Source organism: Hydra vulgaris, chromosome 10, assembly GCF_038396675.1.
Source record: "Hydra vulgaris chromosome 10, alternate assembly HydraT2T_AEP".
Classification (NCBI taxonomy): domain Eukaryota; kingdom Metazoa; phylum Cnidaria; class Hydrozoa; order Anthoathecata; family Hydridae; genus Hydra; species Hydra vulgaris.
Genome location: NC_088929.1, coordinates 32,051,290 through 32,075,881, shown reverse-complemented (window position 1 = coordinate 32,075,881; position 24,592 = coordinate 32,051,290). Strand labels below are relative to the sequence as shown.

The following is a 24,592-nucleotide window of genomic DNA, read 5'->3' as shown; positions in this document are numbered from 1 at the left end:
TTAAACTATATTAAATAAACCTAAATTACTAAATTACAATTTTACACATGAATTTTAGTCGTGTTCATAATAGCAGAGTTATTTTTTAAAGAAAATAGTGCCCCCTCCCCCTCCATTTTCATTCTACTCAAGTATTTGGACCTTGGGGCCCTAGTTTTTGGGTAATATTGTTGCTAAACTCTAATCACCATGTTGTTTTGCTAAAAACATACTTTAAATTAGTATGAACATGCCAATCTTAAAGTTACCTATCTTGAATATCAAAAAATCCTTAAATTGTTCTTATGGTATATATTAATTTGTTTTTCAATTAGAGAACAGTTTGAAAAACACACAGAAATGTTTATATATTTATTTATTTACATTTACAACCTATAATAGTTTCCAAAAGATACACATATTTATTAAAGTATACTTTTTATACTATACTGTTTTAAAGAAAGTATGTCTGGAATTGTATGTAACCATGGCTTTAAGCAGGCTTTGAGGATAATCTTTAAGACTACTGGAAACTTTATATCCCAAAATTGTTAAAAATCATAATGAACAGATTCTGAGGACTGTTGAGACCAAAAACCCAATCCTTTATTTGGATTGGAACTTGCTATAAATGAAAGAAATTCACACACATGCTTGATAAGAGCATGGACTTTCGGGGAAACTCTTAAACCAAGTTTGACATAGGCCTCTTTGTATTTGTTAATAGTTAATTCATATTCAGGTAACAAACTAGAACCAAGACATGCAGCTTTAACCGCTTTTAAACATTTAAAGGAATTAAGTATAAAAATGATGTGTTCATATTTTTCTAGTTTCGAAGATTTTATTAACTTTTTTAAAACATGAGTATTTTTCAGTAGTTTTGAACATTCCCCACCTTTAAATTGACCACCATGCAGCTTAGGCCTTTCAAAACCTAAACTTTGGTTCCAATGATTCGTTAATAAAGTGGTATCTATGGATTAAAAATATTTTTCAAGGTTGTTGTAAATTCTGTTTGTATTTCCACTAAGTAGATGAAGTTCTATTGGAGCAAGAATTTCAATAACCTTTATGTCATCAGGTAGATCAACTAGTGGATGTTTGACAAAATTATTATAAAATGCAGCTGAAAGCTTGAATTTTTTTTAATACCTTTACAGGAAGTTTTGTAAGCATTAGCTGATGAACGGATACTTCCTAAAGTTCTGAGCTCACCATGAATTTGAAAATCTTGCATTTTTTCTTTGCTAATATTACACCAAGGACAAGGATGTGTTGATGCTGCACTTTCAATTCCAAAAAATATATTAGCCATTTTCATATCAAAAGAGCAAAAGAAAGTTATTCATTTAGCTGCAAAATATTGAGAATTTCTTCAAGATTCAAATGAGATTCAGCCACATTTTCTACTGAGCCAATAATAAACAATTTATTTACGCCTCCGTCTTTGTATTTTTCATTGCCTATTCCTTCTTCATTGCTAAACTTTTTTCTTTTTATTTTACTTTCTGCTTCTTTTTTAATAATATTTAAACAAAGTTTTAGAAATCCGCCTCCAACACCAATTCCAACCTTTAAAACATAATCCTTCGATATTTTTCTTTCCATTATTACACTCTCAACAAGTCCTTTAATGTTTTTACAATAAACCAGTTGTCTGGAGTCTTTTTCAAATTTGATTTCTGTTATATCATAATATTCATTTAAAAATCCTTTCCAGCTTCTAAATATGCTAAGTACTTTGGCTCCTTGTCTATTACTAAGTCTACAAGTGCTTTTAAATTTATTAATTTTTGTAATAGGGATTTTTTTAATGGAAAAAGCACTTTAGCAGAGCGTTTCGATTGTTAAATGGCAAGTGCTTTACCTTTGGCTGCAACCTTGATTTTAGTTCCCTCCTCTGAAAATTTTATTTTCAGTACTTTTGAACATTGAAGTTCCGTACCTCGTGTATCTTAAAATGAAAAATGGTCCATTGTGATGATATACAACCCTTGGAATTAGGAAAAATGAGGTCGGCAATAATTTGCTGACCTTAATTTTTTAGAGGTCGGTATCAGGTCAGCAAAAAAAAATTGATACAAAGGTCTTACCATAAAACATAGAAACAAGGTCAGCAATTTTCTCCTGACCTCAAACACTTTCAGGTTGACAGTTAGGTTGGTATTGCAAATGCCGACCCTAATTCTGAGGGCTGTGATATGTATATATATATATGTATATATATATATATATATATATATATATATATATATATATATATATATATATATATATATATATATATATATATATACATATATATATATATATATATATATATATATATATATATATATATATATATATATATATATATATATATATATACACACACACATATATATATATATTTAAAAATAAAGTTATGTTAAAAAGCCAGATGTACTAATATTTATTTGAGATGCATTAAAAATAAATATAGTACAATCTCTCTAATTCGAATCTCCTTATTTTGAAAAACTCCATAATTTGATTAAATGCTAAGTCACTGTAAAATGTCACCGTAAAAAGTCATATTTCTATAAACCGAAAATCTCTCTAATTTGAACTTTTATTTTTTCCAAGAAAGTTCGAATTAGAGAGATTGCACTGTATAAATAATATGACAATAAATATTACTGTCAATAATGAGAATCATAACCATGTTTTTTTAAACAATTGACTAAAATTTATTACCACAGCAGGATTTAAGCAACACCATTTTATCTCATATGTCCACACTTTTTCAAGATCTAAAAAAAAATGATGATTTTATGTTTTTCCAAAAAATTTAACAAACTCTTTACAGCAACTATTTATCTCATGCCTTCCCACAGTCTAAGTTTCAATCAAAAAAATGTAGATTTTCAGAATAAAGATACAGAAAACCAGGTTTCCTAGTCAAAATTGGGGAATTTAAATGAAATTGCTATAAGACAATATTTAATAGAAGCGATGTCGGTGTTTTGCAGTAAGTACATTTTGCTGCAAACACCACCTAGAGTAGACTTGTTCAAGGTACCATATATATAAGAGAAGTCATAAAGTGAATAGAGTAATGACCACCTTTAGAATTTTAATTGAAGCAGTCTTTAAATATTTGTTAAAAAGCATCAACAATGGATAAAAATAACAATGATAAGTATTTATATAACTTGAAGTAAAAAATCAAGACAACAATTTTTAAATAACAACAATTTTAATAACACTAATAATTTTTTGATAAAAATGCACTAAAGAAAAATTGTAAATGTGCCATTAACAAACTTTTTTTTCTAATAAAAATCCATTTTGACAATTAAAAAAATAGTATTTTAACAAACTTGAAATAAATATTACAAGGACATTAAATAAGAGCAAAACATGTAGTTTATGTAGTCTTCTAAATATTAATACTCTAGTTAATATTTAACATACACTATTTAATGTCGTCATCATTTTTAAGTAGTTTCTAAATTTTTCTAAATGCGTTCCTTAATGTTCATGCAGTCATTTAAACAAGGTCTGCAAGTAAATTAGATATGATAAACTTTTCTTAGCCTTCAAGGAGATTTGATGTTGTTCTTTTTTAATTAATATGTTTAATTTGTAGTTTTAATATATGTTTATTTATTCTTGGATTTTTACTTTGTTTAGACAACTAACTTAGCAAGTTTTTTTTTATTTTTTAGAGCAATTTAAAAGTGCTGAAGTGCTTATTAGTTACTTCAGTTCACTTTATTGTTGTTTTTTGTTATTAGAAGGGTTAATAAAAAAAAAACTTTTTAGACAGTCAAACTGGTACTGATTTGATTTTTACTGTTTACTATTCAGATGACTATTTACTTTTTTCAGTTTTAGATTATGTTGGAATTTTATTTATGTATTTAACATTAAAAACTAAATAAAATAAATTATTTGTTGACAACATTTATACACATAAATGTGCATATATTTCAGTATATTTTATATTTGTACTTATATATTACTTATATTATTTTCTCAGAAAGATAATAAGAAATAAAAAAAACTAAATTTTGCTGGAAGTAATTGAAAAAAAAAAATGATTATGCTTCTCAATTTTTCTTTGTTTAAAGTGTTATGCTACTTTATAAAGGTATGCAAATATATATTTTCTTAAAATTGTTACATTTATTTTTAAATTGTTTTATCTTTTTTATTACTTTAGATTAAAATATATTGACTTACATTGCTTCATTTTGCATTATATTCTGCATTCTTTGTTAATTGATTGTTATTAAATATTGTTTTATTTTTTTATAAACATAAGTTCATTTCATAATCAGCTTGTATTAATTTTTTTGTCTTACTAATTTGTAACATATATATACAGTTATCTATATATATCATTGCCAAACTTAATAGTTTTTGTAGAAGTTGTAGTGCCACTTTGAGCGTGTTTGACACATACCCTTGGCAGCCATTGCAAACAAGCTATTGGCAAAAGAGAGTCACAGTACTTTGCTTTATAAGTAAACGTGAACGAACTTGTATGCAACAAGCGTGTATATCTAACGTACATAATTTTCAAATTATGTAATGTTAAAACATACTAAAACATATATCAAGTTTTACAGTTTGACTTTCACTTGAAAATTGCATTGTGTCAACCTATCCTTAATTTTGATCTAAAGCATTTATTCCCGTAGTATAATCTGCATTCACATAATGAAGTTGCTGTTGTATTCATTGGAAAAGATGATGTTTTGCTTGCTTCCAGGGAAGTTATTTACTCAAGAGGTCATCCTCATAAAATTATGTCAAGTATGTCAGCCAACTTAGATCCTATGGTTTATTCAAATATCTTTCTTTTCCTCCACGTCTTGTTTTCATCAGAAATAACCAAACAAACTGAGAAGAATTTTTTTTACATATGAAGAGTATTCTGTCTAATTAATGTTAACTGCTTGTCTATTATTGGAAATAGGTATTTGTCATAGCGGTAGTGGTGTAGTGGTAGAGCACTCGCTTCACAAGCGAGAGGTTCCGAGTTTGATCCCCTGCACTCTCTGCACAGCGGTCTTATTCGCCATGGTTCGTGCTTCAGAGTTTTAGAGTTGAAAGAGGGTTATAACCACAAGTAGCCTCCTCGTCTGTAGTGGCCTTCACAACCTTGGGGAGGTGAACTAAAAAAAAAAAAATTTGTTGTAAGTTTTCATGTTTTTTTAGCATTTTTAAAAATAATCATTTTGCATGCATTAGCAATTTAAATTTCAAAAAATTATTTTCCATCTTCTAGCAATGTTCTTAAATAAAATCAGTTATTTTTCAACTTTTTTTGTGTCAAGTAAGCAAAAAATACAAACAAAAAGTTGTCTTTTTGTCTATCATACATTTTGCAATAGGATTAAGTGCCAGCCGAAACCGAACCACTATGAAAACCATCCAACCATTTCAGTGCTTTTTCGGAAAATGCTTATTGAAAAGAAACAGCAAGAAACAAAACAACAAACAGAAACAAAATTGACCCACGCTTGAATAGCAGAAAAATTCTTTACTACCTTTTAGTGCATTATACTAATATAAGATGTATGTTTAAAAAAACTTGTTTTTTGTCTTTTTTTTATTGTTATAAAAAACTATTGAGATGTCTTTCAAAAAGTTATATGAATTCCTGCCTTTTAGTCATTTATTTTAGTATGCACTGATTTTCAAAATCCTACTCTTTTCATTTTTGTTACTTTGTCCCAAAATTTTGTGTTAATTTAGGAAGATAAATGGAAAATATCTATATTATAATTCTGCAGAACAATTTTTTATAACTAAATCGGTATTATCCATATTAAATTATTTACAGCTTCATTATTTTCAGGTTTATCACAAGTTTAAAAATCAGCAATAGAATCATTAGTATGGCTATGTTGAAATACTTAACTAGAACCAGCAATAAATCTACTGTCCCAGTTTAAAATATACAATCAGACTCAGCAATAGCTGTATTGCCATCTATCAAGCAGCGTGTCATCAACGGCTTTGGCTTCCTCCGAACAAGCTTCAGAACAGTCTGATTCAATTGAATCTTCTTGTAATGCACCTGCCAAGCAATGACTTAATTATGACAAAGACAAATATAAAACGTTCTGTTCAATGTGTCAAAGAAACGAAACTAACAATTCAAAGTTTACCACAGAAGGATTTAATAATTGGAAAAATACCATTGAAAGATTTATTATGCATAAAAAATCAGCAAATCACCAATAAAATATTACCAAAGAATCATGCAAAGATAAAGGTTTAAATATATCTTTACAAATTTCATTCTTGCACCAAAAATGTATAAAGGAATCAAGAGAAGCTCTTGATAAAATTATTTCCACTGTTGCCTCATTCGCAAGACAAGGACTGGCCATTTAAGGTCATACAGATGAAGCTTCAAATTTGAGTTCTTGGTTACAGAGAATGAAATATAAATGGATTTTACATGAAATAATAAACGAATCACTTGAAATGATAGCATCCAAAATAATCGAGTTATTACTGTCAAAATTAAGAAAATTAATTATTTTTCAATAATGCTTGACAAGACATTAGACATATCTGTAATGGAACAGGTTTTATTGTGAGTTCGATCGGTCAACCGTGACACATTTCAAATTATAAAATATTTTTAACAGACAAAACTGATTCTAAAACCCTTTTCAAAGTGGTTTATGATATGTTAACCACATTAGAATTACCTATAAATGATTTAAGAGGGCGATGCTTTGATGGTGTGAGTAATGTTTAGGGAGATTATAACAGCTTACAAGCAAAAATAAGAGTAAAAAATAAGTGCATTATTTGTACATTGTCAAGCGCATTCACTAAATCTTGTAACCCAAGACTTTATGAAGAATGTTATCGAGGTAAAAGATATTCTTTAGCTTACTAGGGAGTTTTTATTATGTTCTTTCGCAAATCACTGAAGAGACTTGGCTGGTTCAAGACATTTCAGCAAGAAAGTGACAATTTGTCCTTGAGACCATTTTACACGATAGATGTTGCGATACACATCACTTGCATCAATACTGAACAATGAGGAAATACGAAACTTTTTTTCAGAACTGTCTAATACTGAAAAAAATGAGACGGGAGCAAAAGCAAACGGATTCATGAAGCAACTGGATAAGGCAGATGAAAACTACTAGGAGCATCCTATAACATTTGGAAGAAGCTAAAACCGTTATCCAGAGTAAAAGTTTACATTTAAAAATATGCACTGATATTATTAATATATTGAAAGACACCATTTACAACATGAGAAAAAAATTTAATTTTATCATGTGGGAAGATTTAAAAGAGGAATGGAAACTTCTTGGTTTATATGAACCTAAAGAAAAACCTAAACATGAAAGAAAGAAAGCTACCAATTAGATTTGACTGTGGATTGACAGAGCCACACATTTTCACTGTAAAAAAGCGTTACAATAAAGTCTACAAAGAAGCTATAGATTTTGTTCTAGAGGGCCAAGCATCAAGGTTTTTCTCTGACTCCTAATTGTTGTTATTGAATGCAGAGTCTTTTCTAATTAATAAAGTCTCTCCAAAAACAACTTCTGACTTTTATAAAGAAATTTATAAATAAAGACTTACTTAAATTGCATAGGGACATGTTTCATGACATAATTGAAGCCAAACATTTAAAAGTAGCACTTTTTATGGATGTTTTAAATGTTTTTAAATGTCATGGAAATAGCATGATTCATCTAACAGAGCTAAAAAAATTTGTGCACTTAATTATTGCAGTTCCAATAACAGAGCATACAACAGAGTGATCATTTTCTATGCTAAGAAGAATGAAGACATATTTAAGAAATACAATGACCAGAAGAGATTAAATCACTTGTCCATTATCAACTGTCACAATGAAAAACTGGATATTGGGGAAGATAGGAATTTGTAAAAAGACAACCATTCGAAGCGATACTTTTGCTATAAAAATTGTAAGTTCTAGTTAGTAATAAAAAATACTATATTTTTAGTCATTCATGTAAGAATATCTTTTTTTAAGTTCCTCAAAATCTCAATTTGTTATCACTTATATTTTTGAATAAGTATATTCAAAAATATAAATGATAACAAATTGTAAGTATTTATCAATTAAGGCAATTGCAAGAACCTTTCTCATTTATTTTTAACTTGTATAAAAAATAAAATCAATTTTCTCTCTTATTTTTTGCATTTCAATAAATAATAGCTTTTTGTATTTTTATTGAAGTTAGGGGTCATCCATAAATGATGTCAGTAGATTAAGGGAGGGGGGAGAAAGAAATTTTTGCCTCCTTGTATTTCTGTTTGCCCCCTTGGTCAAAATTAAAAGGCGGTGCCTATGGACATGACTTAGTTACTCTAGTATGTTGTATTAGGGAGAGTCGTAACCCATGTTCAGGTTATGGAATTTCAAAAGCATGGTTTGCCACATATCTTTATAATTAATTTTGATACTTAAAATTTTTATAAAATATAATATAAAAAGTATGATAAACCAGATATTTATAACCTTTTGCCTGCAACCCAATATAGTAATGTGAGGACTGAAAAAATACACAAATATATTTTCAAATGTACTTAGTAGTATGTAGAGCAAAATTGTTATCCTTGCCAGTCAAGCACTGTTACTAAGTTGTGGTATTGCTTAGCACTATTAAGTGCCAGGCGATCTTAATTTCTGTTAACTATTTTTGACTTAAGATACTTTGGAGCTAAGAATTTTTAGATTCTAAGAATTTTACTATAATTAGTTATTTATATATATTATATATAGTCTAATTGTTATTGTTTTATTAGTTTGCGTACTATTTTAAACATGGTTTTAATTAGGTAAATTTGATGATGTGAAATTTGATGATGTAAAATTTGATGATGTAAAATTTACTGTGTTTATCATTAGTCAACAGTTATGCAGCCTTCAAAATTAAGGTCGACATTCGGCAATGCCAACCTAACTGCCAATCAAAAAGTGTTTATGGTTGGCAAAAATTTTTATATTAATTCCAAGGGTTGGTTATGAAGAAAATGAAATTTTTATGGTACCAAATCAATTTTTTTTTAACAGATTAAATACTTAAGTTAATAGAAAATTTTTAAACCAAGCATTTAAATTAAAACTCGAATTTATGTAAAAAAGCCAAGCTAGTGGTGATTCTCTCAGCATGCTTTTATAAGGAAATATAAAAAATTTATATACAGATTTGTAAATATACGTAATAATATCATTTAAAATAATGCAAATGTAAAAAACCCATTTGTATAGTGTTAGGTACAAATGTTTGCAAATGTAAATGTATTTAGCATAAGTTGAGTTTGTGGGTGTTATGTGGAACAATCGTGTATAATATATAAAAACTTAAACAAAAATTTTTTTAACTATTATAAGTCTTTTTTGCTATGTATATATATGTTATATATGTTACATATGTTACATATGTTATATATGTTACATATGTTATATATGTTATATATATTATATGTATGAATATATATTAGGGTGGAGCGATTTTGAAAATTTTTGAAATTTGATTTGCCTGAGCAGCAAATCAATCTCTTTTGGTGAAAAAAGAACCTTACTCTTTTTTTTTTTAGTTTAGATGAGTCCTTGAGGTTCCTCTTTGGATTCTAATTTTGATGGGTCCTAATATTATTTAAACTTTTTTTTTCTAAACTATATCAACTTGATACTTAAAAGAAGCAAAATAATATGCTGATTTTGAAAATAATATTTGTTTTTATTAAAAAATTGAAATTAAAAAAGTAGAGTTATTTTTTTCATTAAAAACCCCCGTCCTCAACAAAACAGGGGTTTTTTGAGGTATATTTTTGCAAGTATTTTTTTCACTGAAAAATTTTTTTAATAAAATTATTAATTATGAAACAAGCATTTTTTTCTGCTTTTTTTTTAGTCCAAGGTTGATATGGTTTAGAAAAAAAAAATTCAAAAATATTAGGACCTGTCAAGAATTTAAATTCCAAAGAGAACCCTCAAGATCTCATCAAAATCAAAAAATATTTTTTTACTTTTATCTTATAATTAATAGACATTGATTCGTGTCTCAGTAATATTGGTTTTTAAACTCTTTTTTTTTTGCTATGAAAATTGCTCCACCCTAATATATATGTATATATTTAAAACAGCAGCAAGATTGAAAAAATAGAAAAATGAATTATGCCAAGAGGTGAATTTGTACCCTTGGAAACGACACAGAGGCCAGCTCGCTTAAGCACTGAGCTATTGAGGATATATGTTTAAGTGAAAAAGAAACTATTTTGTAAATTTTTTATACTAATTGCCACTAATTTTGAGCAGGGTACTTTAAATAAGCGCAATTTTATTGCATATCTAAATAATATGATAATAAACAAATATGTTATATGCAGATGTAAAAATTTAATATAACACTATGTACAAACGTCATCATATAAATGGAAATTTGATTGAGTAGTCACTGATAGATTTTTCTAAATTATGTATGACAAAGCAGATATAAAGATATCATTTCCTTTTAGAATTGGGTAATATTCCTAGATCAAGTGATGTTATTAAAGAAATCTCAATTGAAGTTTGTCAATTATGGAATAAAATGAGGATACCATGTATTACAGAGAAATCTGTGCAAAGAAAAGTAAAGTCTGCTATTCAAAATTATAAACGTTTTATAAAATAAACACAAGTAAAAATAAGAAGATAATTATTATAATTAGCTGTGATAAATTATTTGACTTTATTGCCCAAAAATGCTAAATTTAAAAATCTGGAAGACAAACTCTTTTATGAACTTTAGAAATCTTCCAATAGGTTTAAAGGTCAGTGAAGTATAGTGCTTATTACAGCGCAAGACCTGCCACCTAAAATAAAAGAACTTGAAACAAATTATAGCCAACTGTTTGATGTTACAGACAATTCTAGTAGTGAAAGTTCAGAAGATAATAGTACGAGTGAGGATTACACAATCTCATTGAAATGTGCAAAGATCATTGGTAAAATGGTGGTTAAGATATCTGAAAAAGAAAGGTATCCTATAAGTTGTATGGCAAAGATTGCAGAAGTTGTACTCTGCAATCGTTGTACAATGCAGTTGGTGAGAAATCGATTTGCAGATCCGCAGTGCAAAAAGCATCTATGTCACTTGTGCACAAAATAAGTTTGATTCGATCTTATATAGACTATTTTGAAGAAATGTAGTGCTTACATTTTGATGGTAAGAGCAGAGATAATTACTGGTTCATTAATGAGCTGATTACTAATTACCATGAGTTAATTGAAAAATAGAAGCCTAATAAGCCAGTTGTTAAAAGTAAAAAATATGACAGGAATGACTATACGGAGCTGGATTTGTTATGTAAAAGATACAGGTCTTATCAAGACAATGAATTTACTGCAATTCATTTTTTTAAACCAGGGCCTATTTCAAATGCACAATGGAACTCAAGAGCTATCTATTACTTGAAATATCTGAGTTTGACTCAGACAAAAAAAGAATCAATAATAGAGGCATGCAACTTTATTGTAGATCACTGGGCCAAGCCATAGTTTTTTTTGCAGAAGAAATGTTGACTATATAACAGAGTGAATATTGGCATTAACTGGTAATTACCTCGTGTGTTTGAAAAGACACTGTGATATTTGGAATGATTGTCTATTATAAATTGATTACACAAATGAAGTGTGCAAAAGGTCATATGCAAAAGTTAAACTATTTCTCCAAAAAAACATTATCAATTTAGAGGCCAAATTTTTGAGACGCTGTAAAAAACTTTGATCTGCCTAAGCATGTTATTGCAATAAAATAATTTAGTGTTTGAACTATATTTACTTCCATGACAAAGTTTTCAAAGACTTATAACTAAAAATTAAGAACTCAACAAAAAATATCTTTACCCTAAGTTGCATAGATTTCTATGCGCAGTTTGTAAGCATGGAGGCTAGCCACGCTAAACAATTTGCAGAGCCTGCAAATTTGTTGTCCCTTTTTCAAATATAAGGACTTTAATTTTAGTGATACAACTAGTAATGGAAGGTTTGCAAGACTTTAGAGTGGAAGGTTTGTAATGACAGGTTTAGGGGGGGGGGGGGCTGTGACCCTCTAGCCACAGCACTATTTATAAGGTATTTCAGTCCTTTGTAAATTTTTACTTTTTTTAACTAATATTTTAGATTATAAAAGTCATTCCTTTTAAAAACAAGACTTCTCAATCTGTCGCAAAAATTAATTTTTGAAAATCTTTATCATTTCAAAAAAATAAGTTTGGGCGGAGGGGTTTTGAAAAATTATTAAAAATACTTTTTATAATATTTCTCCACCGGTAGTAATGGGGCAAAATGATTTTAAGAAAAAAATGTAAAAAAGTCCCACCCCTAATATATATATATATATATATATATATATATATATGTGTATATATATATATATATATATATATATATATATATATATATATATATATATATATATATATATATATATATATATATATATATATATATATATATATATATATATAACTATGCAAATGTAAAAAATCCATTTGTATAGTGTTACATACTAATGCTTGTAAATGTAAACATATTTAGCATAAGTTGAGTCTGTGGGTGGTATATGGAACGATTATGCATAATATATGATAACTTTAAAAAAAAATATTTCTAACTGTCTTTTATGCTATGTATATATATTTAAAATAACTGATTTAGTCGTGGCATGTTAAAATTTATTTAAAATTCCACGACTCCCATTTCTAACTTTAATAATTGGCCAAAATCAGCTCAAAACATTTCATCCAAGTAAATATTAGTGTTCGTTGTGCAGACTGCTGCTTATCAGCAGGTTGGATATTGGTTCCCATTTTTAGTTTATAAAAGTTTTTAAATTAGATAATCCCAAACAAAATTTTATAAATGTTATAAGAATTTTGTGCTGAAAAGTTGAATTAACGTGTAGCAAACTTTTTTTTAATCAAACGTTTAATTATTTAAGGCATATATATTGTTTAACAAGCTCAAAATATGCAGAAAAAGTGCACACATTTTTTGCATTAAGAGCAATTTTTAAATAATTATTTTTCTACCCTTTATTAAAAAATATTGAAGTAAATAAGGAATATGTATAGAAATGGTTGGTAAAAGACTTTCAGAGACCCCTATTTTGTGGGTTCGGCCAGTTAGAATAATAGTTAATAAAAACAAATTATTTTTTTTATAAATTTTTTAATAGTTTTTAGAGTTTGTTGAAATCTTTCTAATGAACACAAAATGTGTTTCATTACTCCTTTTGAACAAAATTAAATCAAAACCACTACAGCCTGAGTTATCACAAAAAAAATTGCAGAAAAATGCAAAATTGTGAAGTTATCCTATTTTTTAAGCACTTTATTGGGATTAACACATTTCTTGCATATGTACATTTTGGCCAAATAAAAAAAGGGAATAATAATATCATCAACAACAACAGCTTCCATAATTTCAATTTTGGGGAGGTGAATACATTAAAAGAAAAATCTAAAATATGGATTTAAAAATTAAAAATCAGCATAAAAATAATAATACAAGAAAAAAATACTTTTGTTATGAAATAAAATTTTAAAAACTTATTACCAGTTTTTTAAATAGCTACTTGATATTATGTGAAAAAATATTTCCTTTTTTAAATTGGTAAATTAAATTTGATTATTTAAATAAGACCATTGTTTAAGTTTTGTGAATTGAGTGACTTTAAAAGAACCACTACAATATTTGATTATGTCTTCCTGCCTAGTCATATACTATGGCCCTAGAAATTTCTAGTTTGATTTTTTATTTAAATGTACTTATAAACAATTAAATATACATACATTTGCTTTTACTTTTCCAGCCACCAACACTCTAATAAGAATGTAGAAAAAGAAGGGATTTATGTAAGGTTTAAAAAAAGACACAACTACCACCTCAAAATTTATAAAAATAATTTTTTTAAAGTTACCTCATTATTTAAATTGACCATGACTGCAGTGCGTGAGAGAATCACTCTGTAATCATTGCTGTAATCATAACTTTCGTCAAACAACTTTTCTAGTACTTTCATTAAATTTAAAAGTGTATTCAAAGTTTTTGAACTTATGCTAAGTTCTTCCTCTCCAAATGTACTAAAAGAATAAAAAATTCAATTTTATAATCAAAACTTGTGCTTTTTTTTTTAAATTCTAAATCAAATTAGTTAGGGATAATTAATAATAATAATTTGTTAGAGAAAAAAAAAATTCGACTTGCTTTACATTTTCCTGTTGCTCTTTATTAGTTAGCTCTATCAGCTGATCCTAGAACAATATATTACAAAAAGTAAATTTATTAGATGGTGAGAATGATAAAGACACTAAAAATGATGATGATGATGATGATGATGATGATGATGATGATGGCAATGATGATGATGATGATATGATGATGATGATGATAATGATGATCATCATCATCATCATCATGATGATGTTACTTATGATAATGAGGCAGCAAATCCAACCAAAAAATAAAAAGGGGGAGAATTTTTTTACAGAAACTTAAGAGAACTAAACATATAAAAAATGCATAATCTGGAATTTCAACTAACTGAATTAATTTATCAAAATACTTCTTAGTTCAATAAAATATTAAAAAGTATCAAAATCTGAAAAAAACAAAAACAGATGCACCATTACAAAATATTCTATGTTTAAATGTGCAATATGGAACATGTGTACAGTAAATCAGTATCAGTTCACTTATCTACAAAGAAAAAGTAAATTTATTAATGTTGTCAAAACTTTATGATAATTTTTGTATTAGAAAATATAAAAACTTACATATTTATTTGCAAAAGTGTTATTAAAAAAAAACATAAAAAAGATCTAAAGTTCTCATGCCCAGATGGTGAATTAATGCAAACCAAACTTACTACTTACACAACTAAATCTAATTAAACTTAATCTAACAAAGCAATCTTTTAAATTTAAAACAATCTAAATCTAACTAAATCATTCAAATCCAAGTTTTATTTAGTATTTTATAGACACTGTTCTTCTGAGGCCTTCAGAGTAAATTGTATAAACATTGTACTCCCTGAGACCGTTAGATTTGGTTAATTTTTTTAGTTTAGTAATAAAACAATAATTAATCTTAAAATATTTCTTATTTGAACCTAATTTACAATCATATTTTTTATAAAAATGGATTTAACTTATGTAACATATGTGAAGATGGGGAGCAGGGGTTTGTATTAGCCATTGGATTATTTCTCTCTCGACCCTGGCAAAATATCTATTTTTCAAAGTTCCAAAATACATAAAACATAGGTTATAAAAAAGGTAATTATTCTAATTTTTTAAAGGACACTTTTTAACAAACCTAGTTTAAACCTAGTTTTTTAAAGTTATTTATGTTATCTTCAAGGCTGAGAGGGTCATTACAGTCGAAAAAGCTATTTTTTGTGATTCTTAACTCTTTAACTCCAAAACAACTTGAGTTTAAAACGCTAATGCAATAAATGTAACAAAAAGTTTTAATATTAAATATGAAAATTTTAATTCCTTAAAACAATACTTTTAAAATAACAACAATTATTTAATGAATTTAAATTTAACAACAATGACAACAGGATAAAAATTTATATAGATTTAAATTTAACAACAAATGGATAGAAATTTAAAAAAGAGAAAACGAGTAAATTGTTTATTCTAAACTTTATCATACTTTTTCTTAACAAACAATGCTTGTATTGCTTCGATGCTTGATAGTGGTAGTGATTTCTCCAGCCTGCTCATGTATACACCAAAGTAACTATGTTGAAAAAAAAAAGATGACATACTAAAGAAGCAAGATGACGTACTGAAATACGAACTTTCTAATTTTTATTAGATAATTAAATTTTTCCAGGTTAGGCTGCAGATTTAAAAATGATTTTTTGTAAATCTAAAACTGATTCAGCAATTACTAAGCAGATTCTTCAATCACTAAGCTAAAACTTTTTGTTTTAATAATTGAAATTTTCATAGATAACTAACTACAAGTTGCAGTAGTATCGTATTTGGCAACATAGAGGTTGCACAAGGTTAACTTCTAGATTATCTAACTTATCTAAAAGCCTCTGTGAATTGTTACCATTTAAACAGGCTTCATGGTAACCTTTTAACATAATATAGTTTGACTCAAGCCACATTTCAAAATCAGGCCACAGAGTAAACAAGACTTTTATAAACATAGAAATAAGTATATATACATAAAAATGTGTAACTCTGAGGAAGAGATGAAAAATCCCACTAAAGTTTCTAAAGATTTATTGAGATATACAATTCAAAAAAAGATGCAGTTTTTAAATTCCTTCATGTGATTTTTCTTACATCCATCTACATGGAACTTATTATAGATGATATCAAATTCTTTTTTCTCCACTTATAAGAATTTTTTCCACTTTGCATAGCAATAGACATACTTGCCACTGTAACTGCTTAAGCCGAATAAATATTTTTTATTTTAGATCTATTGAATATTTTAAATCATTAAGACTCAGTTTCAATAGTTTGCTGAGATTTCCATTATGTTCTGAAACATCTTTAACATAAGCTATGTTAAAGATGTTTCAGCTTTAACAAAACCAATGAACATTTTACACCAGAATTAGTTAGACTTTCTGAAGATGTATGTTTACATGCTATACACCCTGCCATAAAATCATTATAACTTGACTCAAAATTGCATCCAAATGATTTCCAAAGCATGCATTCACAACAGCATCAAAATTTCTGATTGACTGATCAAATTGATGATTGAAAAGCATGAAATGCTATTGTTTGCTATGCAAGTTGTTGTAAAAGGTCAATGCATTTAAGAAGTTTTCTGCAATCATTGCCTTCAAACTGGCCATCATAATAGGGCTGTTGAATTTTTTTTTTCACAATTTCAAGAGAAAAGTTCAAAAATTTGCCAACTCCATCAATTCATAATTTTACTATTAAACTTACTACTAAAATATTTTCCTTTTTAACAGAAAATAATTCAAAAGGTTCGACAAATTTTTACTGTGCTCAATGATTTTTTTTCAATTAATGTACCTTTAAAAGTGCACTTCCAATAACAAGAAATTTTGAATCAATGGATGGCTCTGTAATTTTGACCTTTAAAACTTGATTTAGTGTTGATGCCGATTTTCTCATGCCCTTGGTCGAACATTCTTGTATTAAGTTGAATTTTGTTAAGGTCTTTTACTTTAGTAGGTCCATCAAAAAGTCTTCTTGCACTTGAAAGGCCTTAAAATGACATAATTAAAATAATAAGTATAAAAATAGTATAAGTTGATTCAAAGAAAAAACTACAAAGATTATGAATAAATGAAATGAAATAAAATCTATGGGGTTAATGCCAGTGGTCTGCCACTTTGAACCTGGTTAATACAAATTGTTCCAAGTGGTAAGACATCTTTTTGACCTATAGCTGCAGCTGTAATCTGATCTGATACTTTGCTGTCATGTGTTGCAAGCAATCTCATAATACACTGCAAGTATGGGAAAGTTCTTTACCAAGTCTTGTAAGACATTTTGAGCACCTATGGTCAAATTTGTCTGCATCAGTTTTGTTTTCTATTTGCAATGGATGTTTGAAGTTAAGCTTTAGTTGACCAATTTTGCAAACAAGACAGTTGCAGGGTTGCATTTATATGGACATTTTTACTTGAATTACTAGAAAGTTAAACAAGGTTGGAAGAGATATGTCCTTGCCTTCATTTTTTATTCTAATTCCTGAACAACATGCGTCACACTTCTGCGAATTCTTGCATTTGAAAAATTGATTTCCATTTATCATTAAGAAAGGGACAAAACTTTTGTCCCTTTCTTAATGATAAATGGTGTAACTTCATGCTTAGCCTTTTGCATGCACAAAAAACATACAACCTTATTTTATATCTTGAATTTCATCATTTTCTTCATGAATTTCATCTTGCTTTGTAAGGCATTTTAATTATAAATTCACAGTTTTAAAAAGAACAACATTTGATTATTTTGGTAACAATAAACAGTCCTTTTCCCTAAAAAATTTAAAGTAAAAAAAAACAGATAAAATAAAATCTGACTTAGATAAAGAATATTTATTTTTGATGAATATTTTTTAATTTTGACAATTTGAATATTTTTTAATTTGGTTAAAATAATTTAATTGATTGTATCGGCTGTAAAAATGCAAAATAAAAATAGTTGCTGTCATCCTCACTATTGATGTCGTAACTATAAAATCAAATGTTCATTTATTTTCTTGGATATGCTTGAAAGTTTCCATATTTATTCCTGATATCAAAGACCTTCAAATGCCACCTTCCTTTTCTCCAGATCAGCTAAGTCAAGTTACCAGGATTTTTTGACAGGGATGTATATCAAAAACATTTATAACACCTTTAGGAAAACTCCGTTCACCATTAATCGAAATATTAGCAACAGTTCAATAAGTCATTTTTACTAATCATTCTATATAAAGAGCCTAGAATGTAAAATCATACCAGTTCTCACACTTCAGCTCCATCAATGCATTCGATCGCAACAACGAAACAATTGTTAAACACTTTTTTGCTATGTTTCGTGCTTAAAAATTCTTGATATAACTTTTAATTTTCAAAACTCCTACCAACCTTTTTTTTAAAAAAGACCAACTACTCTACATTCATAAATCAAACCACCCACTTAAAGTACTTAAGTAGATCCCTCTTTCAAATAGTGATAAGTGAAAATCTTTTTCCAATTAATAGATTAGTTACAGCTACTCAAACAAAGGTTAGTTACAGCTACTCAAACAAAGGTTAATTACAGCTACTCAAACAAAGGCTAGTTACAGCTACTTGAAAAAAGTTTAGTTAATTAAACAACATTTCAAAAATCATCATCAAAAATCAAAACCAAAAAAATATATTCAAAAAACATGACTGAAAATTTCCTCTGTAATTGCAAACCAAAAGACATCAGCCCATTAAAAAATAAAGATTGTAGAGTGGCAAATGTAATTTAAATAATAGGTTTTAAAATGTAAAAACAACTTCTTTTTTTAAATTTTAAAATTGATTTAAAATTTCATTTACTAAAAATTTAATAAAAAAAAAACTTATTTATAAGCTTTAATTTAAAACCATAAAATTGTAAATTGTTTATGCATTAAATTGAAAAATAACCTTATAAAGCTTAACACTAGCGCAAGACAAGTGCAACTTTTCAGCATTTTGAAACATTTTAATAATTTCTTTGCCTGTCCAAACTTTAGCCTCATATTCAAACCCTTGCTGCACAAGTTGGTCTTTCACACTTTCTATCCAGTACAACATGCCATCACACTAAAAAAATGTTATTATTATTATAACAACAATATTATTTTTTTTTTTTATTTCATATATATATGTATGTATGTGTCTACACACATGTCTATATACACACACACTAACACATATACACACATATATATGTCTGTATACACACACGCATACATACTCTTGCTTGGTCGTATTTTAATTTTTACTATAAAATGTCAACTTTATATATATATATTTTTTTAATTAATTTTGAAGGTCGCAAAAATTTAAAAATAAAAATAAAACTTTTTTAATTTCACAGCGTGAAATGAAAAAAAAAACTTAAAAAAATTTAAAAAATTTAAAAAATTAAAAAATTTAATACTTGATTGGTTCTACTAATTTATTATTGTTCTGTTCTTTTAAGAATGTTGAGCACTCCAATTTGTAGTATACATTTAGAATTATTATCAGAGTACAATTCAGCCATTCAGTGTGATGAGCATCAAAATTACAACAATAGTGGCTGAGAGATAATAAAATAGAGATTGGTCTATTTGATTAGAAACAATATCAAAAAGTGTGCAGTATTAAGAACAATGAGGACTGAGGACTAAATAAAAAGGAAAATTGATTGATGGGATGCAAGACAAAATCACATCAAAGAATACTGAGGAGAGTAATAAATCTGACTTTACAAAAACAGTTCAAGGCATGTCCAGGTCAAGGATGTGAATATTGGAATCTTTGCGAATTAAAGAATATTAGCTATAAACACAATGATCTGAAGATAAAGCACCCAGATTAGTTTCACAAAGAGCAAATTAGTCAGTAAACTTTGCAAGAAGTAAAATTCAATAGATGAATAGTTACTACTGATAATAATCTGATATTTTACAGCTGTTGATGGAATCAGTCTCTTTGAGAGCTAGTCAAAATTTTGAGAATAATCAATATCTGCCAGTTTTAGAACTATTTAAATGAATTTTAGAGCTGTATCTTAATTAGAAAATGACAGTAAGAGTTGCATAGCCACTATCAAGGATGCACAAGCAAAAAACATAAGAGTTAAGAAAATCTAGCATTCATCATTATTCATTAGCATTCATTGACCCTGGCAGGAAAAAAAGTAACTTAGGTTACATTTAGACAAGCCTATTAGATAAAAATAGGGTCGCAAAGTTAGTCAACAGATATTTTCTGCTGACCCCTAAAGTTTTTGCCAATGAGGCCTACAAGACAGTAGCCAATGCAGTTAACACCAGACCAGGGTAAGTATTTTTATTGAGACAGCCCCAACGCAGGAGGTATTTCAAGTCAGAACCCCACCTAGTCTTTCTAGAAAAGAGAATCCTATAAGGCAGCAGGACATGAAGCAAGTTGTACAACACCTTTTCAAGATGTAATTGAGAACTTGAAAGTTGTAATTAAGAAAAGTAAGATGTAATTTAGAAGATGAAAGCTGTAATTGAGAAATATAAGATGTAATTTAGAACATGAAAGTTGTAAATAAGAAATCGTAAGATGTAATTGAGAACATATTAGTTGCAATTAAGAAAAGTTTATAAAATGATTCTCAGAACAAAGTTTTTTGCATATTTAATTTCGTTGCCTTAATATACCATGTAATTAAAGGTTGGTTTCTAATTTGGCCAAGGTGGCCATATGGGTTGGTTTTTAATAAATAGTAATATACTATCAATAAAATAAAAAAGTGATGAAAAAGGCATTTGCAGTTTTGGCGGTAACTGGAAAAATCCTATCAGGTGTTAGTTAGAACTTTTTTTGTTAGTTCGTAAAAAAATTCATTTGAGAAATCAGATTAATAATAAATAAAACACAAATAATTTACTTACAAAAAAAAAAAAAGATTTAAAATTGAATTTTAACATTATTATTAAAAATCATTATAATATTCAGTTAAACACCAACTTGGGCATCTTTTATATTTAAAATTGTGGCATAGTGCTTCCTAGTATGTTGAGCAGCACACGCACAATCACTTCCTAGTATTGTATTTTTTGCTGCAGTACTAATTCTTTTTAAATACTGCCTTTGTTCTAAACATTTCAACTGAGTTGGAGAATTTTTAAAGACACTTTCCAAACGAGTGTGACATAGAGCATTGTCTGTTACAATAACCAAATCCTTTAAAAGATTCCTGGATGTACCCACTGGTGAAACAAACAAAATCCACTTGTTAAAAGAATCTGCATCATGGTGACATTTGTTGATGTAGCTGGAATCAAATGTATGTTTGCACCTTTTGAAGCAGGTATTTTCATTATTGTCTTTCTTCTCTGTTTGGCATGCCCTTGCATTTTTCTACAAAAAATGTTAAAATTTGTTTCCTCAAACCAACCTATCTGATGACCATTTGTGATATTTTCATTGATGTTCCCAACATAATCAGTAGGGTGCATTGAAAAACAGAAATTTTTCAAAATTGTTTTATAATAGCTCTAAATATATGGGATATAATAAATTATCACTGGATTCAAAAATTTTTTGGAATAAAAAATATTTTTGAGGTGCCCCAAGTCAATTGAACATTTACTAATATTTTTGAAAAAAAAGTTCTACAAAAGTAGGTCAACCTGGTACTCAAAAAAAGTGAAATTTTATAAAAAGCTTAAAAATAATATTTGTTTCATGTAAAAATTATTATTATAAATTTTATTGCATAATAACCACAGTTTTTAATAAAAAAAATAAAAAAAGTGCATTTTTACAAGTTTTTTGATAATATATTTTTTTTTTTGATATGTTTTTTTATAAAACAATTATTATTTTCAAACTTTTCATAAAATTTCACTTCTTTTAAATACCAGGTTGATCTACTTTTGAAGAATTTTTTTTCCCAGAATATTAGGGGCCCTATAAATGTTTAAGGGACTTGGGACACCTCTAAAAAAATTTTTTTTCTAAAATTTTTGTCAATCCATGTGATATTTTATTATATCGCAGTGATATTTTATTATATCGTATATATTTAGAGCTATTACAAGACAATTCATAAAAAATTCTGTTTTCAATGCACCCTAATAATCATCTCTTTTTTGTTTGTTTTCATAACTTTTTGTTGTAGAATGCTCCTTGTGCATTTACACCCACTACAAGATTCTGCATTAAATGATCCTCTATGAGTTTCCATTATGACATTTGTTGCTGATATAGCTGCAATCAAATTATGTTTGCATCTTTTGAAGCAGGCTTTATTGTTCTTTTTTCCTGTTTGGCACGTCTTTGTTTTGTCCTTGCTTGACAAATGGCACATTGAAACGATCTTTCAATTCCATTATCATTGCTGGTGCATACAAAATGCTTAACTTGATATTATTAACTTATTCAAATTCATGTTCCAGAAAATCTTTTATAATGACCTATAAGCTTACATTGTACATTTGCAATAACAAATTATGTCTTCTCATTTAGATATTACGATTTCTTATTTACATGTCTTGTTTCTCAAATACATATTACAATTTCTTTCATGCTACCTGTAGCAGGGTGATCATAATGATCTTAATTCTAACCTGACCTGAATTTACTGCAACATTACAACTGGCAACATATTACTGGAACAAATTACTAAAACAAAATATTGGATCTAATCATTAAATCAAGTTACTGGAACAAATTAATGCAATATATAACAAGAACAAATTAGTGGAACATACTACAATACAATAATACTCTGAGAGTATAGTAGCATTTGCAAAATTTTGTTCTTGAATGATTGTAATTTACCCATCTCTTTTTCCACCTGAACTGTTGAACACATACACATTTTGTCTGGTGAGTTAAGAGATAATCCAATGCATTTGTAGAAAACTTATGTTGCAAGCTAAAACTGTTAGTAGTTTCATCAAAGAAGAAAAAAAAAGTTTTGTTATGATTTTTTATAACTTTTGCTATTTTGCTGGTAGATTGGTAGATAATACTTTGTATATAATGATAATTATTTGGTATAATTTTGCTGGTAGATTGGTAGTTAATACTTTGTATATAATGATAATTATTTTATATATGATAATTTTGTTATAATTTTGTATTACAAATGAATAGCTTAAAAAGTTTATAAAAAATAAAGATTATAAAGAAACTATTAATGTATAAGAAATATTTTAATTTTTAACTGTTAAGTTTTAAGAAATATTTTTTAACATTTATCATTTTTATTGTGAGTTAAACCAGATTATACTTCTTTTTTTATATATTTTTTACTTTATTATTTTTTTTTTATTATAATAATAATAAAGTAAAATTTTGCTTTTAATTTAAATTAAAATCTTTAAATCATTTTCTTTTTACTCCTCTTTTTTGAGTTATAACAACTTTTGAAGAAATTTGGGATAATATGTAAATGATAGAAATTAAAACAATTTGTGGTGGGTTAGTTTAGAATTTAGAAATAAATTTTGATTGTATTTTTATATATGGCTGCATTTTTTTGCATTTTTAATACACGGAAATTTAGTATCAGAAATCAATTTTATTCATACAAACAAAAAGACTGGAGACTAAAAGACTGGAGATACCTATTTAAAAACACCTATTTCTTCAGCAAAAAAAAAATATAAAATAAATATTTCATATCACCTGTTGTACAATTACAGTCAGAAATGTTTGCATCAAATCTTAGTAGTAATTTATGGTGAATTTTTTCAACAGTATATTGAGAAGAAATAAGGTATGTTCCATCAGCAATCTGCCTTAATTGACCTAAAACTTTCTCTTAAGGTATTTGCTAAAAACTTACCAAACATAATGAATTGATGACCTTAAATGGTTTCAAGTAAAAAGTTAGATAAGTCCATAAAACTTCATGATGTGTAAAATTGCATCTGCAAAGTTAAAGTTTTTATTCTATTTTAACTGTTTTTTGCACTAATATTTTTTCACATTTTTGCCATTTTTAATAAATTTGTAGACAATTATCTTTAGCACTTTAAATGACAGCTCACAAAGAATCACACAATCTTACATAATCAGACACTTTTGCAGATTTATAATTTTGCATCTGTCAATAAAAATTTGCAGAAAAGCAACAGCATCTTTAACTTGTTCTTGATTTATAACTTTTTTTGCAGTTAGAGCTTCCCCACAAAAAACATGCATTACTAGTTTTAGATTTTTTCTACAGATTATGGAGATAAGGGTAATTCATTTAGACAAAATATGATAAGTGAGTTAACTTAAAGTTAAAAAAAAGTCGAGAGTTTCAAAACTGCTTAGTTTATCTTCTTAAAAATTTTCATGTTAATTTATATATTCATGCTTTTATATTGGACTATACTGGATATTAAATGTTATGAAACAATGTTGAAGGTACATTTGGTCAT

The 24,592-nt window shown here is 27.4% G+C and overlaps 1 protein-coding gene across 3 annotated transcripts in view; it reads right to left on the bottom strand.

Annotated features, from left to right (window-relative positions):
• LOC100197997 (Fanconi anemia group J protein homolog) overlaps nucleotides 1-24,592 on the bottom strand; it is a 95,803-nt gene that overhangs the window by 45,784 nt on the left and 25,427 nt on the right. For all 3 annotated transcript variants that reach the window (XR_010641260.1, XM_065807805.1, XM_065807806.1), the window contains exons 12-16: nucleotides 19,134-19,292; nucleotides 14,222-14,268; nucleotides 13,935-14,097; nucleotides 13,807-13,837; nucleotides 2,701-2,756 (exon numbers count right to left, since the gene is read on the bottom strand). Coding sequence is in view for 2 of the 3 variants with exons in the window: in XM_065807805.1 (XP_065663877.1) it covers nucleotides 2,701-2,756; nucleotides 13,807-13,837; nucleotides 13,935-14,097; nucleotides 14,222-14,268; nucleotides 19,134-19,292 (456 nt within the window). In the remaining variant the exon portion in view is untranslated. The remainder of the gene's footprint in view (nucleotides 1-2,700; nucleotides 2,757-13,806; nucleotides 13,838-13,934; nucleotides 14,098-14,221; nucleotides 14,269-19,133; nucleotides 19,293-24,592) is intronic.